Source organism: Gadus chalcogrammus, chromosome 9 (genome assembly GCF_026213295.1).
Source record: "Gadus chalcogrammus isolate NIFS_2021 chromosome 9, NIFS_Gcha_1.0, whole genome shotgun sequence".
In the NCBI taxonomy this organism is placed as follows: Eukaryota; Metazoa; Chordata; class Actinopteri; order Gadiformes; family Gadidae; genus Gadus; species Gadus chalcogrammus.
The window spans coordinates 11,334,686-11,352,349 of record NC_079420.1 but is presented as its reverse complement, the minus strand read 5'-3'; the positions used below and the strand labels follow the sequence as shown (position 1 = coordinate 11,352,349).

At 48.5% G+C, this 17,664-nt stretch overlaps 2 protein-coding genes across 2 annotated transcripts; one reads left to right on the top strand and one right to left on the bottom strand.

Moving 5' to 3' along the window:
* Nucleotides 1–2,849: 2,849 nt before the first annotated feature.
* LOC130389469 (D(4) dopamine receptor-like) lies at nucleotides 2,850–8,730 on the top strand. The gene is made up of 4 exons (XM_056599272.1): nucleotides 2,850–3,267; nucleotides 4,226–4,338; nucleotides 4,653–5,215; nucleotides 8,057–8,730. Exons 1-4 carry the CDS (start codon nucleotides 2,998–3,000, stop codon nucleotides 8,260–8,262), a joined length of 1,152 nt encoding a protein of 383 aa, XP_056455247.1. The 5' UTR covers nucleotides 2,850–2,997; the 3' UTR covers nucleotides 8,263–8,730.
* On the bottom strand, nucleotides 8,653–17,460 carry deaf1 (DEAF1 transcription factor). The gene is made up of 13 exons (XM_056599271.1): nucleotides 17,059–17,460; nucleotides 15,896–15,981; nucleotides 15,078–15,207; nucleotides 14,179–14,325; nucleotides 13,767–13,906; nucleotides 13,170–13,235; nucleotides 12,957–13,001; nucleotides 12,573–12,687; nucleotides 12,273–12,380; nucleotides 11,218–11,546; nucleotides 10,401–10,475; nucleotides 9,889–9,978; nucleotides 8,653–9,496 (listed from the first exon to the last, which is right to left on the bottom strand). The coding sequence occupies exons 1-13, from the start codon at nucleotides 17,225–17,227 to the stop codon at nucleotides 9,398–9,400; spliced, it is 1,599 nt and encodes a 532-aa protein (XP_056455246.1). The 5' UTR covers nucleotides 17,228–17,460; the 3' UTR covers nucleotides 8,653–9,397.
* Between the last annotated feature and the right edge of the window lie 204 nt (nucleotides 17,461–17,664).

Here is a 17,664-nt window from a genome sequence, read left to right as displayed (position 1 = left end):
AACACTTTTGCAAAGTGTTTTGCGGATTGAAATGTAATTTGAATTTCGCAAAACACGGAGCGTGGCAAAGGGCATTGGAATCACGGGGACCAGTGGTGGCTGGTGATCAAAAATGTTGGTGGGGCCCAGATAGGGGGTCTGGGGTTCTCCCCACCCCCCCCCATAATTGTTTTTTAAATTCATAGATTTGATTTCCTGTATTCTGGTGCATTTTGGGAATGGCCACTTCCTATTACCTATTACCTACTATTCATTCCAATTCATAGTCTACATCCTGACTTGCAGGGCCTTGACAAGCTTACACTGCATATACAGACCTACTTTATGGCCATTCCACCAGCCATTGCTATTTGACCCATTGTTGTTATTCTGATATTGAGACAAATCGTGATCACTGTCCTATAGCGTCCATTTTTTGTGAGTCTCAATGTCTACTTCAAATGCAGTTAGAAATATGGGACAGTAGCTTAATTTTGGTTTATATGCTACAGGCCGAAAGACAAAATTAATATGTAACTTACTTACTGAATTGTCCAATCATGTGGTGATAACAAAAAAGAAAAGCGATACCTTTGGCCGGGGGCGCACACTGGTGCGACCCAAGGGCGAATTTTCTTGCGCCAATGAAAAGCTGTCTCTGCTTGATAGACAGCAAAAAGTTAGCGAGCTTACATTAACTCCAACGTGGCCGGCGCCCCTGACTTGGAGGACTGCTTTATTTCGAATGACCAATAACTAGCCTAGCCCAAATCATTGACATTCAGACTTATTTAAATGGTTGCTGGCAGTGACAATAATATCACACAATTAAACAAGGATAAACGCTATGTATTTTTGTTGATTTATTTCGAATTGATAATAGTTGATTAATAGTTAGCAGATATATTCAAGTGAATATTTCACGGAGGGGCGGCGCCCTAGTACCCTATATTGACCCACCGCCACTGACGGGGACGCTATAGCTTTTCAATTTGAATAAAGGAACTTAAAAAATTTGACAAATGTTATTCTATTTTTATTGTTATAACTTCGGCACATTTTATCGAGGATTTCATTGTCACTTTGCATGTTAAAATACACTTTGAATAACGTATTTACAAATTACATTATCAAATTGCATAATGAATTGTCAATTGCATAATGTAATGAAGTGAATGAATTTCAAATTGCAAATTACAATGCCATTTGAATTTTGATACATATATGCTTCCATACGATACATCCACTGTAAACAGAGCTCATGGTACCGTGGCCGCTAACTGCTCAGGGCCACACCCCCACCCTCCTCCTTGACCCGCCTCTCTCCTCCTCATTTGCATTAAAGCTACAGACAACAAAACGGCTCGTTTGGGGAAAGCTCAATGTGCGACTGGCTCGTAGTGGCTGTTATTCTGCAACACGGCTGAATTTCGGGAACTTCTTCAAATACTGTGTTAAGGGCCCACTAATATCTATATTAAAGCATCCATAAAGTAGCATGCCATGGGACCTTTAAAGCATTGACTTTTCTACACTCAGATGGCCGCTAGGGGGCGACAGAGGGAGGACCATTCATTACCCTTAAATCTAAGCATAGCAAGGGTGGCGTTAGAATTCAATTTAATCTATTCAGTCTACAATAGAGCACATGCACTAATATCATCTATAAAGTCTAACTTAAAATGAATATACTATGAAATCATCTAAACAGTCTGTGATATAATATGTATAGTATAGTCTATGATATAATTAATACACTGTGATATCATTTATTATTATTATCACTATGATATAATCGATACGGTCTATGATTAAATCTATACAGTGTAAGATATAAATTTGAAAGAGTAAAGTACAGTGGCCTTCATCATCAAACATCTATCCCCCATCCATCATCATCATCATCATCATCATCATCATCATCATCATCATCATCATCATCATCAACCACTCAGACTGAAGGAGTTCACATGTGTGTGAGTTTATATGAAGAGGAGGGGGAGGAGGAGGAGGAGGAAGAGGAAGAGCAGGTGGAGGAGGGAGAAGAGGGAGGGAGGAGGTGGAAGAAGAGGAGGAGGTGGAGCAGGAGGAGGAGGAGGAGCAGGAGGAGGAGGTGGAGGAGGAAGAAGAGGAGGAGCTGGAGGAGGTGGAGGAGGAGGAGGAGGAGGAGGAGGAGGAGGAGGAGGAGGAGGAGGAAGAGGAGGAGGAGGAAGAGCAGGTGGAGGAGGGAGAAGAGGGCGGGAGGAGGTGGAAGAAGAGGAGGAGGTGGAGCAGGAGGAGGAGGAGGAGCAGGAGGAGGAGGTGGAGGAGGAAGAAGAGGAGGAGCTGGAGGAGGTGGAGGAGGAGGAGGAGGAGGAGGAGGAGGAGGAGGAGGAAGAAGACATGTTGGCTAATATTATTGAACACAAACTCTTCAGTTTAAGTCCTAATGACGTCATCACACAGTAAACCAGCGCGTCGTTATCAATGAGCTGCAGCACTTGCTCAGGTGTCCGCGTGCTCAGGTGAGGGAGTCAGAGGATCAGAACCACCGGGGTCACCGTGAAGCCCCTCCTCCGGTCAGACTCCCGCCCGGCGGGGACAGAGCTCCCCTGCTTTGCTCACCTGCAGCACGCGGGCTCCGGTCTCGCGCCCAGGTGTAAGCGGCTTTAGGGGGAGGAGCTGCTCTGGCTAATCGCCTTTCTCCTCCGCGCGCTCCGCCTCGACTTTTACTTTAGTTCAGTAAACACTTGGTGGTGAAACCCAAACTTCCTGCGGAGGAACGACTCTTTAATGAACTGGTTTTGTTTAGTCTGGTGACGTAACGGTCCGGCGATAAAGCCCGGAACACGCGCGCAACGGGCGCGCGTTGTACAGCGGGGGCGCGCGTAATGAAGGACAGCGCGCGGCGCACTGGACTTTTGTTCTCGCCCTCGAAAAGCCGAACATGCGCTTTAACCTTTAACCCCCCCCCCGGAGGAGCACCCCCCGGAGACATGCCTACATGACGCGTCTTGGGACCGCACGGGCTCCGAGGCGATGCCCGCCAACTTCTCCTCCTTCCCGGACCCGGAACCCGGGGCTCCCTCCGGCCGGGGCCCGGGCATCCCCGGGGCCCCGCACGACTGGCCAGCGCTCCTGTTTGGGGTGCTGCTGATCGTGGTGACGGTGTGTGGGAACGTGCTGGTGTGCGTAAGCGTGCACATGGAGAAGGCCCTGAAGACCACCACCAACTACTTCATCGTGAGCCTGGCGGTGGCCGACCTCATGCTGGCGGTGCTCGTGCTGCCGCTCTTCGTGTACTCCGAGGTGAGCAAGACGCGCCAGAACGTTCATATCTATAACTGATGACGTGTGAATGACAGTTAACCCTCCTAGCGTGAGACAGGTCTTTACTGTGCAGCCTATCCGTAGCGAGCGACAGGTCCTTACTCTGCAGCCTGTCTGTAGCGTGAGACTGGTGTTTACTCTGCAGCCTGTCTGCTGGTCAGACGTGAGACAGGTCTTTACTCTGCAGCCTGTCTGCTGGTCAGATGTGAGACAGGTCTCTACTCTGTAGCCTGTCTGCTGGTCAGATGTGAGACAGGTCTCTACTCTGCAGCCTGTCTGCTGGTCAGATGTGAGACAGGTCTTTACTCTGCAAAACGTAAAAAAAAAAGTCTCTAAAGAAACTTCTCAAGCTGTTTCTACCTGACCACCCTAACTAGCCCTAACCTCTGACCTCTCAAACTAACCATAACCTCTGACCTCTTGAACTAACCCTAACTAACCCTAACCTCTGACCTCGCGAACTAACCCCATCATACGTTAACATAGCATCATAGATACCCAGTGCTAAAATAGCATCATAGATACCCAGTGCTAACATAGCATCATAGATACCCAGTGCTAACATAGCATCATAGCTACCCATTGCTGTCACGTTGATGAATCTTTGTTGAGTGAAAATACAAAAAGCTCTGAACAAACAAACCGTGTCCCCTCCTCTGATTGGCCTGCAGACGGGAGACAAAGCTTCACCCCAAGACCCCAACGTTCTATTCCCACGGCAAAAGCCCCCCCCCCCCCCCCCCCCCCCCCCAATTGACAAACCAAAACAAACACCCAGTGAGCCAGGTGTAGGTGGGGGGGGGGGGGGGGGCTGTCCCTGATGAAGAAGAGAAAGAGAGAGAATCATTAACGAGCTGAGAGTCAGCAGGAGACCACTGAGCGCGCGCGTGTGTGTGTGTGTGTGCGTGTGTTTGTGCGTGTGCGTATGTTTTTGTAGTTCCAGGGGGGGCTGTGGTCCCTGGACATGGGGGTGTGTGACGGGCTGATGACGATGGACGTGTTGCTGTGCACCGCCTCCATCTTCAACCTCTGCGCCATCAGCGTCGACAGGTCAGTGGGGCCAGCATGGAGGTAGCATGTTAGTAATGGACTTAGCATAGCATGATAGCATAGAGGAAGCATGTTAGTTATGGACTTAGCATAGCATGATAGCATGGAGGAAGCATGTTAATAATGGACTTAGCATAGCATGTTAGCATGGAGTTAGTGGAGGTCGCATGTTTGTAATAGACGTAGCATAGCATGTTGGCAGGGAGTTAGCCTGTTCCCCTGTAGTTAGGACTGGTCTGGGGGTGGGTACCGGTGGCGCCCTGTGGCCTCTCCAGGGAAACCCCGGGTAACCACGGCGTCGTGTGACCCCGCAGGTTCATCGCCGTGTCCGTGCCGCTGAACTACAACCGGCGGCATGTGGACCAGCGGCAGACGGGGCTGCTGGCCGCCACCTGGCTGCTGGCCCTCGCCGTGGCCTCGCCCGTCATGTTCGGGGTCAACGACGTGCCGGGCCGCGACCCCAGCGAGTGCAAGCTGGAGAACGACGACTACGTGCTGTACTCCTCCGTCTGCTCCTTCTTCATCCCCTGCCCCATCATGCTGCTGCTGTACTGCGCCATGTTCCGCGGCCTGCGGCAGTGGGAGGAGGCGCGCCGCCTCAAGCTGAGGAGCAGCATCCAGGCCTGCAGGAGGCTGCAGGAGGCCGCCGCCACCCTGCCGCCGCTGGCCTCGCTGCCGCCCCCGCTGCCCCCCTTCATAGAGCGTGACCCCCCCGAGGGCGAGGAGGCGGGTTCGCGCCGGCCCTCCGCCGACCTCCGGGCGGGGCCGGCCGGGACCCTCTCCCAGGTCCGCCTCGCCGCCGACCCCAACAAGAAGAAGAGGGCCAAGATCAACGGGCGCGAGCGCAAGGCCATGAGGGTGCTGCCCGTGGTGGTCGGTGAGTCAGAACCGATAACCTATCAATAACCTATCAATAATGAATACAAGACCATGAGGGTGCTGCCCGTGGTGGTCGGTGAGTCAGAACCGATAACCTTTCAATAACCTATCAATAACCTACCAATAATGAATACAAGGCCATGAGGGTGCTGCCCGTGGTGGTCGGTGAGGGGGGGTCTGAGTGGACCTCCCCCCTATGCTGGAGGCTTTCGGTGGAGTTCAGGAGGTCGTTCTATTAATAGCGCGCAGGGCAGGGCGAGGCCGCTCCTTCAGCTGCTGATCCCCAATCCACTTAGCGGCCGTCCTCAGAGCCCCACCCCCCTGGGGCCCGCCCCCAGGGCCGCCGCCGGGCCCCTGGCAGGGGCGCTCTGATTGGTCCAGGGAGGTGTTGAGCCCGGGCTGATTGGCAGGTGGCTCGCTCTAGCGTGTTGGCTAATGAGTCTGTTAAAGTTATTAAGAACACCCTGCATGACAGTAAGTCCCTCAGGTCCTCAAACTCACACCAGCTCCAGACAGAGAGAGGAGACTGGGCTGAAGCCCCCCAGACGGTCTGGAGAACTCAGCCTCCCTGATGAAGAATAACTTGTTTTTAGGACACTTCGGCCAGCTCAATATTCGATTTAAGTTTAGAGCGTCATCATGGGAAGAGACAGGCAGCAAAGTGTTCAGGAATACATTCAGTGAGACGATGGGTGGACACGATTCTTATAGCGGAACGTTCACATCGAGGGTTAATACAAAGGAAACAAGGGTGAGGGGGGGTGACCATCGTGGAGAGGTTAGGATTGGTGGGAAAGACCAAGTTAGTGCAATGCACTATGGGTGGAGTGGACAGGTCTGCAAGGCTGCAAGGCGGTTAAAGGAATCGACACAATAAGGAGTCAGTGGATTTACATGGCGTCAGTATCAGACTTCAGGGCCACCGTGGCAAAGCCAACTGTCACCTCTCAGTCAGAGAGAGGAAGGCAGGGCTTTCTAGATACAGGGAGTATGCGTACAATTCATTTTTTAATTGACTAGTAATTATATAAGTGGCCAGGACTCCCTTGAAAACAAGATATTATATTTCCATGGGACCTTCCTGGAAAATAAAGGCCAAATATAAACAAGGTTAATATAATTAGTGAATAATTGTATCTTATAGTTACGATTGATATTTCCACGACAGTCCCTCTGTGAGAGCAGTATGTATTTGTAGCGAGGTCCGTGCTACACCCCACACCACCAAGGGGACATGAGTTGGCTCCCAACACAGAAACCAGGGGGGGGTCGTGGTGTTGTAGCCCGTTATTGTGAAGTTCTGCAGAGGATGAGGATAATGAGGATGATGATGATGATGATGATGATGATGATGATGATGATGATGATGATGACGCATGGCCTGGTGTTCCATGTTGCCATGCAGGACTCTCTTCTGAGTGGGTGCAGTGATGGCATCTCTAAGCTGTTGCACACTGATTGCTCAACGCACAACACCTCAGTCTCGTTTACAACTGAACAACAGAAGGATTCAGACACCGATAATACCGGCACTAACGCACACCAACAGTAAATGCTACTAAACGTTGAGAATATTTTTGGAGTGTTTCTTAATTAATATGAAGTTATTTGCAATGGGAAAATTGTATTTTCACACTCTGTTTCTAACTGCCATTTGTATGGTGTGCCTTTTCGCTGACTTAGGGTGATCAAGGGGGGTTAAATGGTCCAACTGAGTAGTCACCACTATTAGACCCCACATTGTCCAAATCAAATAATGTTAATCTGAAGGACTGAGTCTCCTGTGTTCTCATCAAGTAGAAGAATGCATAATTGGATCTCTGCTCCCTCGTGACCGGTGTACGCCAGGCACAAAGGTTAACTTTAAATAACGCTAGGAACAGGTAGGGTGGCTAGACAGTGCAAGGAATAGGAGACAGAGCTTACATGATGAAAGGAAAATAACATGGATTTTTCCATCACACATCATGTGTGGTACAGAGCTGATCTCAGCATTTCTGAGAGCTGTCTCTCACTGTATAAGAGGTCCATGCTTTAGATACAAGATACAAGATTGTTTATTGTCGTATACAATAGCCAATGCATTGGACTTTTCCTTGCGGATTTCCACCAGAACCGGCACGGAATCGCCACAGCAGTAAAACGGTTGCCGAAAATAATATTAACCATCAGTCAACGTAGGCTATTCCACTGGATACGGTCTCGGCCAGGAACCGACCCCAAACCGGCACTTCGTTTACGATTCTTGCCTCTTCTATTTTTGAAGGTTGCCGGTGGAGGGTGGAGGCTCCAGACTCCAGACGGTGCCTCTGTGGATGTTTCTAGATTAACCTTCTGGAGTGTTCCGTTCACCAGGTGAACTGTGTCAATGGCGTCAGCGGTTACCAACAATGCCTTTCTCCTTCCATCCCAGACCTTTAATCAATGGGTGGATTAATCAACTTAATCAATTAACCCTTTTTTATACACACGATGAGACCAGCCCACGTTTAAATCTAGGACCTCCAACCCACAAGCAGAGCTAGCAGACCACCTGGGTGTGTCCATCACCATGACAACATGATGCTGTCCCTGAGTGGGTGTGATTCATTCGTTAATGAGTGTATCTTAGATGAGACTCATCTCCTGCAGCGACGTAGCTCCACATCTTCCTATCTAGAATAGCGTTGTTTTCTAAAGGAGTCTTTCAGAGACAACAGACAGTTCACACTCTTTACTGACCCCTCGTATCAGGACCGTGCAACACGCGGTCCAGGATAAACTCTTTACCATCAAACCATCAGGCTGTGAGTTGTGATCAAGACCCCCCCCCCCCCCCCCCCTCCTCCTTTTCCCCCAGGTACCTTCCTGTTCTGCTGGACCCCGTTCTTTGTGGTGCACACCATGCGAGCCCGCTGCTCCACCTGCTACGTCCCTCCCGGCCTGATGAGCGTGGTGACGTGGCTGGGCTACGTCAACAGCGCCCTCAACCCCGTCATCTACACCGTCTTCAACACCGAGTTCAGGAAGTTCTTCAAGAAGTGTTTCCACAGGTGCTGCATGTAGCCAGGACCAGGTCTAACCAGGGACCAGGTCTGACTCAGGACCAGGTCTGACTCAGGACCAGGTCTGACCAGGGACCAGGTCTGACCAGGACCAGGTCTGACCAGGACCAGGTCTGACCAGGACCAGGTCTGACCAGGACAGGTTTGACCAGGACCAGGTCTGACTCAGGACCAGGTCTGACCAGGGACCAGGTCTGACTCAGGACCAGGTCTGACCAGGGACCAGGTCTGACTAGGGACCAGGTCTGACCAGGACCAGGTCTGACCAGCTCTATGCAATACCCGGGTCTGACCAGGGACCTGTAGCGGGTCCAGGGGGACCAGGTCTGTAGCAGAACCTTTCATAGAACCACAGACATGACCCGGTCTGCCTGGGTCCGGCTCTTTGTTGGTTCTGGAGGAACCTGAACCCTGGATCTGCTCAGCCTCCAGGATCCGCGGAGGATTAGAAACTCGTTTGTACAAAGTCGCAGCGTTTGAAATCCATCTTTGTGGAATAAACTTTTTTTGATGAAAAGTGTTGTGTTGTCGTTCTTTGGGGCTCTAGGACGAGACCGGGTTAACCTCTTAGACCTTGACCCCCCCGCAGCGAGGAATACCATAACCACAGCCAGCTAAACATCTTCTGTCTGAAATAGAGTTCTGTTTTCTAGAGTCTTTCAGAGACAGCACAAACAGTTCACACTCTTTATTGATGTATCAGGACTACTCTGATCAACACGGAGGTCCAGGATACACACTCTGGGAAAAACGAAAAGCACAATTAAAAGAGATGAACTAAAACATCAGCCAGGCTGTGAGATGTGGTGAGGAACGCTGAATGGTTGCTATAGTTCATGCTGGTTGCGTCACGGCGTCAGATCCACGGTTCATTACGTTAAATGAGTCTTTTAATGCCCAGTGTAAACATGAAGGTCTGACTGGACACCCCAGACCCCCCGGAGCTGGTCCAGACCCCCTGGCCTGGAGCTGATCCAGGGAGCCAGACGGGTTGGGAGGGACCCCTTCAGACGATGAAGGAATGACGAAGAGGAGAACGCTCCTCATGGGGGTTCCTGGGGGGGTCCCTCCTGGGTCTGCTGGGTCCCTCGGGGGAGTCTTGGGGGTCTCTGCTGGGGACCTGGTCCAGGTGGGGGCTACACCAGGACCTTGGTGATCTCTATGCTGGCCAGGGGGTCGTCCTCCAGGGGCAGAGCGGCTCCCGGCTGGCAGCTGTTCTGGTGCTCCTTCCAGTCCTAGCAACACGTTAGCATATGTGGTTAACAACAAGTCAACCAAATATGAATAGAAACTTAACAACAAAACAGACATTATTATGACTACTTCGATCAATATTACAACTTAACTCAACTTAACCAAATATAAACCAACTAGTTCAGCCTGGGGACACAATGTGTGTGTGTGTGTGTGCCTGTGTCTCTGTGTGTGTGTGTGTGTGTGTGTGTGTGTGTGTGTGTGTGTGTGTGTGTGTGTGTGTGTGTGTGTGTGTGTGTGTGTGTGTGTGTGTGTGTGTGTGTGTGTGTGTGTGTGTGTGTGTATCTGTGTGTGCCTGTGTCCCTGTGTGTGTGTGTGTGTGTGTGTGTGTGTGTGTGTGTGTGTGTGTGTGTGTGTGTGCGCACGCCCGTACCTTCTTCTGGCAGAAGGTGGAGCAGTAGTTGACCTTGTGACAGCCGGCACACTCACTCATGGCCGTGCGGCCGCAGTTCACACACATCTGCTGTAGGGGGCATCATCATCATCATCATCATCATCATTATAATTGTTAACGTGACAACAAAGAGGTTGTTTACTCCCTGCAGACCTGGGATCAGCAGACAGAGGTCCTGCTGCTATGAACACATCCTACAGGCACAGCATAAGCCCAGGAATGACCCTACCTCTGTCTGTCTGTCTGTCTGTCTGCCTGTCAGTCTGTCTGTCTGCCTGTATGCCAACAACCTTGTCTGTCTGAATGTTAGATGTGTCTTATGTTGTATCTTTTTTTCACACAGACAGACCTGCCCAACTCTGTCTAGCTGTGTGTGTGTGTGTGTGTGTGTGTGTGTGTGTGTGTGTGTGTGTGTGTGTGTGTGTGTGTGTGTGTGTGTGTGTGTGTGTGTGTGTGTGTGTGCGCGCGCGTGCGTGCGTGTGTGTGTTTACATTGATGGTGATCTCTGTGAGGTCGGAGCTTCTCTTGGTCTCTGGATCGTTCGTCTGGAAGGAAACACTCTGGAACTACACACACACACACATGCACACAGGTCGTTATATATAGATATGTATAGATAAAAAAAATAAAAAATACTTGCTGTTTCCCAATGTGAAGGAAGCATGCCCAACGGCCGCCTTTTTAAGGACGCTACGTCATAGAACGCCAATTGTAACGCCAGAATGTTGAGAACACTCGGAAATTCAAGCCCTTTTTGCGTCCTTTATTTTTGAGAATTCAGAGATTTTTCAAGGATGCATCGATGGATCATCAACGAGCCAAAATACCCACAATCCTGTGTTCACGTGTATGGAAAGCGATACACATTGCTTTACACAAGTGAAGTTATTTGAACGTTTTCAGAAATATTTTTTGCCGCATTGCTTGTTATAGATCAATCATGTAAACGCAAAAGATGTACCTATGCGATTTTTTTCAAACGTTTTTTTGCAACGTAATGATAGGCTATATTTTGCATGGATTGATTTGTTTTAATATGTAAGTAGTTGGTGTTTAAACAAACTACTGTCGCCAATAACAATTTAGACAATTAAAATATTAAAATATTTACCACTGGAGCAGTATTAAAAAGCGGAAGCGGAAGCACTTCCACACTAGCAAGTCGTTCCAAACTCTGAGCGCTACAAACGCTATGCAGCACTCTAGCCAGCACTCTAACCCCATCTCCATAGGACGCGACTAGCACGGAAGTGTTCTAGCAAAGCTGCAGCCTTCACTTTGGGAAACCGCCAAAGGATATGGTTGTACCTGGCTGACTTCCTTCCTGGTCAGGTGACCGGAGGCGAAGTGCTCTGATTGGCCGGCCTCCTGCTTGGCCTGCCCTATCAGAGCTTTCAGCTGCTGGGCGTTGCCAAGCAACGTGTCAGCCAGCTGCTCCAGGTAGAGCCAAGGGCCCCTTGGGGCGTCACCCAGCCCCGGCCCCGCCCCCGTCGCCATGGTGACCTCGCCGTCGCCAGGCACCAGAGAGGTCATGACCTCTAGGCCGTTGACCAGCCCCCCTGGGGAGGGAGGGGCAGACACTTTGGACTGGAGGGGGGGCGTCGTCAAGGTTACCGCTGCGGGGAGGGAGCTCAGCACTGTGGGGAGGAGGGGGGGGGGGGGGGTTAATACTACTTAATGACATGTCTCTGTACTGTCTAACCCCTACCTGCTCCTTAATGACCTATCCCTGTACTGTCTAACACCTACCCTCTCCTTAATGACCTGTCTCTGTACTGTCTAACCCTACCTGCTCCTTAATGACCAGTCTCTCTACTGTCTAACCCCTACCTGCTCCTTAAGGACCTGTCTCTGTACTGTCTAACCCCTACCTGCTCCTTAAGGACCTGTCTCTGTACTGTCTAACCCTACCTGCTCCTTAATGACCTGTCTCTGTACTGTCTAACCCTACCTGCTCCTTAATGACCTGTCTCTGTAGTGGCTAACCCTACCTGCTCCTTAATGACCTGTCTCTCTACTGTCTAACCCCTACCTGCTCCTTAATGACCTGTCTCTGTACTGTCTAACCCCTACCTGCTCCTTAATGACCTGTCTCTCTATTGTCTAACCCCTACCTGCTCCTTAATGACCTGTCTCTGTACTGTCTAACCCCTACCTGCTCCTTAATGACCTGTCTCTGTACTGTCTAACCCCTACCTGCTCCTTAATGACCTGTCTCTCTACTGTCTAACCCCTACCTGCTTCTTAATGACCTGTCTCTGTACTGTCTAACCCCTACCTGCTCCTTAATGACCTGTCTCTGTACTGTCTAACCCCTACCTGCTCCTTAATGACCTGTCCCTGTACTGTCTAACCCCTCTCACCTGTGGTGGTGGTGAAGACGTCACTGGGGGCGGGGCTCTCTGACGGGGTGGGGGGGTCGAAGGTCAAAGTTCCAGAGGTGGTGATCTGTCCCGACGGAGACACCGTGACTGGAGGACAGACGGCCAATCAGGTCACTCACATTTAAAAACATCCAATGACAACCAATCTGTGTGTGTGTGTGTTTGTGCGTGTATCTGTGTGCCTGTATCTGTGAGTGTGTGAGAGTGTGTGAGTGTGTGAGTGTGTATCTGTGTGTGTGTGTATAGTGTGTGTGCGTGCGTGTGTGTATGTGCCCCTACAGGTTGCCCCCGGGGTCAGCGTGATGTTCTTGGGTGAAAGGTCGTCCTTCTTCTCCGAGGGGTCAGAGTCCTTCTTCCTCCTCTTATAGGGGACGAAGAGTCTCACCGGGCCAGTCTGCACCACACAGGGAGGCACGCAGGGAGACAGGCACATAGGGAGACAGGACAGGCAGACAGACAGGACACGCAGGGAGACATGCAGACCGACAGGGACATGCAGGGAGAGAAAATTAAACGGTGTGTGTGTGTGTGTGTGTGTGTGTGTGTGTGTGTGTGTGTGTGTGTGTGTGTGTGTGTGTGTGTGTGTGTGTGTGTGTGTGTGTGTGTGTGTGTGTGTGTGTGTGTGTGTGTAGTCAGTAGGAGTATGAATGGCTGCTTGTTTACCATGCTGATGTTTTCACTTTCCAACGAATCTCCTTCCTTCAAAGACTAGAATGAGGGAGAGCGAGAGAGAGAGAGGTGAGAGAGCTACAGTAATAGTGGTACCAGGGTAAGAGACATAGAGCTGCAGTTATAGAGGCACCAGGGTGAGAAACATAGAGCTACAGTAATAGAGGTTCCAGGTTGAGAGACATAGAGCTACAGTAATAGCGGTACCAGGTTGAGGTCGTCACAGCAGGCAGAGCATGTACAGGAGGCTGCGTGGGGGTTAAGGATCCTCTCCTGGAAGATAAACACCAGCTTTAATACTACATAGTACTACCATTAATACTACTATAATACTAACATTAATACTACTATAGTACTACCATTAGTACTACTATAATACTACCATAACACTACTATTAATGCTACTCTAATGCTACCATATTGCTACTATAATGAAACTATAATACTACCATTAACACTACTATAATACTACCATTATTATTACTATAATACTACCATTAATACTACTATAATGCTACTATAAATACTACTTTAATGCAACTATAATGCTACTATAATACTACTATAATGCTACCATTAATACTATTATGATACTGCTATACTACCATGATACGACTATAATACGACTATGATACCACTATAATACTACCATTAATACTACTATAATACTACCATTAATACTACTATAATATTACCATTAATACTACCAACAATACTACCATAATACCAGCATTAAGAGGGCTAACATACTAGCATTAAGGGCTAGGCGTTGCTAGGCGCCGGGAGGCGGTGTTGCTAGGCTACCTGGATGAGGCACTGCAGCGGTCTCCCGGCGTAGCGGATGCTCCTCTTCCAGTCCTTGCTGCTGGCGCGGCCGGCCATGCCCTCGAACTCGGTGGGCGTGAACCACTTGTTGTTGTGTTTGATGCAGCGACCTTTGCCCCCTGGACACAGACACACATGTTGACCCAGACGCACGCTAGGAGGCTTCAGACTGCATCACACTCTCTGTATGTACTCTCTATATGTAGTGTGTGTGCGTGTGCGTGTGTGTGTGTGTGTGCCTATGTGTGTGTACGTGTCTATGTGCGTGTGTCTATGTGTGTACGTGCCTGCATGTCTCTGTGTGTGTGCGTGTCTATGTGTGTGCGTGTCTATGTGTGTGTGTTTCTATGTGGGTGCGTGCGTGCGTGTCTCTGTGTGTGTGTCAGCTCACCGGAGCCCAGACGGCTCTTGTGCAGCACCCCGCTGGTGTTCCTGCAGCGGACCGGCAGCTGGCTGTTGAACACTGAGGGGTCCCAGTTGTACTTGGAGCCGCCGTCCTTCTCCGACGCCACCGCCAGCACGGCCCCCTGGCCGCCCGCTGGACACACAGCACACTGTACACACTGGACTACACAGTACTACACTGGATACACTGGACACACAGCACACTGTACACACTGGACTACACAGTACTACACTGGATACACTGTACACACTGTACACACTGGACTACACAGTACTACACTGGATACACTGTACACACAGTACACACTGGACTACACAGTACTACACTGGATACACAGCACACTGTACACACTGGACTACACAGTACTACACTGGATACACAGCACACTGTACACACTGGACTACACAGTACTACACTGGATACACTGTACACACTGGACTACACAGTACTACACTGGATACACAGCACACTGTACACACTGGACTACACAGTACTACACTGGACACACAGCACACTGTACACACTGGACTACACAGTACTACACTGGATAATACTGTACAGACAGCACACTGTACACACTGGACTACAGAGTACTACACTGGACTATACTGTACACACTGGATACACTGGCCTGTACTGTAAAACTGGACTATACTGTATACACTGTATATATATATATACAGAGATAGATAGATAGATAGATAGATAGATAGATAGATAGATAGATAGATAGATAGATAGATAGATAGATAGATAGATAGATAGATAGATAGATAGATAGATAGATAGAGAGAGATCTATCTATCTATCTTTCTATCTATGCATAGAGAGATCTATGTATTTATTTCTATAGTGTCGATCTATAGATCTATGTATCTATATACCGGAGGCCAGTGCTGCCGCAGCGCCCTTGAGCCCAGCAGCCTCCACGATGCTGCCATCTGCGTGGACCACGATGAGGGTGGCCTTCTGGGAGCCCAGCCCCTCGGCCAGCTGCAGGGTGGTCCGCCCGCTCTGCACACACGCCCATCAGTTACCACGCTCTACATCAGAACATAGCACACTCTACGCCCAAATGTACCATGCATTTTAATAGATAAGACTCTAAGTTATAATATATGAGACTCTATGTTAAAATATATGATATTCTACGTTATAATATATGAGATTCTACATTCAAACATATGAGATACTACATTAAAAGAGATGCAATTCTACATTCAAATATATGAGATTCTACGTTATAATATGAGATTCTAGATTCAAATACTTAATATTCTGCATTGAAATATATATTAATTATAATATGATATTCTTCATAATAATATATGATATTCTTCATTCAAATATAGTATTTATAATATATGATATTCTACATTAAAATATATCAGTCATTTGATTATATATTTGAGATATAATACATTATATTAAACATTATAATATATTATCTGATGCATTCTCCATTCAAATATATATTATTTTACATATTATGTTTAATAATATATTATATTCTCCGTTAAAATATATAAGAGATTAGAATATATTATATAACATTATAATCTATTCTAATCTACATTCCCATTGATATATATTAAATTATATACTATGATATATTATAAGACATAATGTATAGTGTATAATTATGTAATGTACAGTGTGAACATATGATCGTATATCATAACAGATTATTGTATGAACTCACAAACACGTGTTCTGGAAGGCTCCCCGTCGTGGTGAAAACAGTCTCCGACGACGACTGTACATCACCCACTGTTACCGTGGTTACCTCTGGGGAGACATATACGCACATAAACATCTATATACACATGTGTGTGTGTGATTACCTTTTATTTTTCTGTGTTTAACTTTTGGAATGGTGATGAAAACCATTTGGAGAATTCACTCACCAGACTGCTAAATTCACCCTAGCATAGCAGCCATCTAGCATAGCAGCACCCCTAGCATAGCATCACCCTAGGATAGCAGCAACCTAGCATAGCAGCACCCTAGCATAGTAGCACCCTAGCATAGTAGCACCCTAGCATAGCAGCACCCTAGCACAGAAAAACACTAGCATAGCAGCACCCTAGCATAGCATAACACTAGCATAGTAGCACCCTAGCATAGTAGCAGCCTCACATGGTAGCACGCTAGCATAGTAGCAGCCTATAGTCAACCTAACCATAGTAGTGTTTACGCCATCCTAGTAGTGTTTGAACCATCCTAGTAGTGTTTGAACCATCCTAGTTGTTTACACCTTCCTAGTATTGTTTACACTATCCTAGTAGTCTTAATACCATCAAGTAGTTTACACAATCCTATTAGTTTACACTATTCTAGCAGTGTTTACATTATGGTGTTTACACAATTTGAATAGTGTTTACACCATCGTAGTACCTAGTAGTGTTGAACCCTTCCTAGTAGTTTACACCATCAGAGTAGTGTTAACCATCCTAGTGGTAATATGTACACTATTCAAGCAGGGTTTACACTATCCTAGTAGTGTTTACTCCATCCCTAGTGTTTACACCATCCTAGTAGTTTACAACATCCTAGTAGTGTTAACTTCATCATACTAGTGTTTACACTGTCCAAGTAGTGTCAACATGATCCTAGTACTTTACACCATCCTAGTAATGTTTACATCATAATACTAGTTTTTACACCATCCTGGTAGTGTTTACACAATCCTAGTTGTTTACATCATCCTAGTAGTGTTTACAACATCCTGGTTGTGTTTACACCATCCTAGTTGTTTTCACACCATCCTAGTTTTTTTCACACCATCCTAGTTCTGTTTACACCATCCTCGTTGTGTTAACCATCCTAGTTGTGTTTTCCCGGTTGTGTGACCGGACGTCTTGCCTCCGAACGCCGCCTCTGCCGCCTCCTCGTTCGGCAGCGCCACGGCTCCCAGGTCGAGGCTCTCCGCGCCGCCGAGCAGCGTCACGCTCACTTCGGCCTCCGACTCGGTGTCGGACGACTCGGGTCCGAGTGCCTTCGTCGCCGACTCGGCTTCGGTTTCTTCATCCATTCCTTACCCGCCGACGCACGACTGGAGCCGAACCTATCCGAACCTATCCTCACCTGTTCTAACCGATCCCGCTGACGATGACGTACGAGGTTATTGTTAAAGGGGATTATACGGTTAGAATATTACATTTAGAGACACTTTGCTGGCTTCATCAAGTCTATAAATGGCGACTCAGAATATTATATTTTTCATGCACTGCGCACAGGAAAGAGGTGCACCGGAAATGACCGAAAGAAAACGAGCGAGCGCGAATCAGAACGGTTACTGGACGCTCGTCACCCGAGTGGCGTGCACGAGCTCAGTGGGGGTGGTGGTGGGGGGAGGGGGGGGGGGGTTAGCGATGTCCATGGTTAGCGAGCGAGGGGAACCCCGAGAGGGAGTTCAGCCCCAGTACAGTAGCCTATACCGCCAGTACTCACCCACCCCCTTACAGCGAT

What these genes read in the sequence shown, in the direction of transcription:
- LOC130389469 (XM_056599272.1), top strand. Translation starts at nt 2,998, where the DNA reads ATGCCCGCCAACTTCTCCTCCTTCCCGGACCCGGAACCCGGGGCTCCC. An exon ending in TGCGCCATCAGCGTCGACAG is followed by an intron (nt 4,339 to 4,652) that starts GTCAGTGGGGCC and finishes GTGACCCCGCAG; the next exon opens with GTTCATCGCCGTGTCCGTGC. An exon ending in GGTGCTGCCCGTGGTGGTCG is followed by an intron (nt 5,216 to 8,056) that starts GTGAGTCAGAAC and finishes CTTTTCCCCCAG; the next exon opens with GTACCTTCCTGTTCTGCTGG.
- deaf1 (XM_056599271.1), bottom strand. Translation starts at nt 17,227, where the DNA reads ATGGATGAAGAAACCGAAGCCGAGTCGGCGACGAAGGCACTCGGACCC. An exon ending in GCCTTCCAGAACACGTGTTT is followed by an intron (nt 15,208 to 15,895) that starts GTGAGTTCATAC and finishes GCGTGTGTGCAG; the next exon opens with AGCGGGCGGACCACCCTGCA. An exon ending in TGCGGCAGCACTGGCCTCCG is followed by an intron (nt 14,326 to 15,077) that starts GTATATAGATAC and finishes CTGTGTGTCCAG; the next exon opens with CGGGCGGCCAGGGGGCCGTG.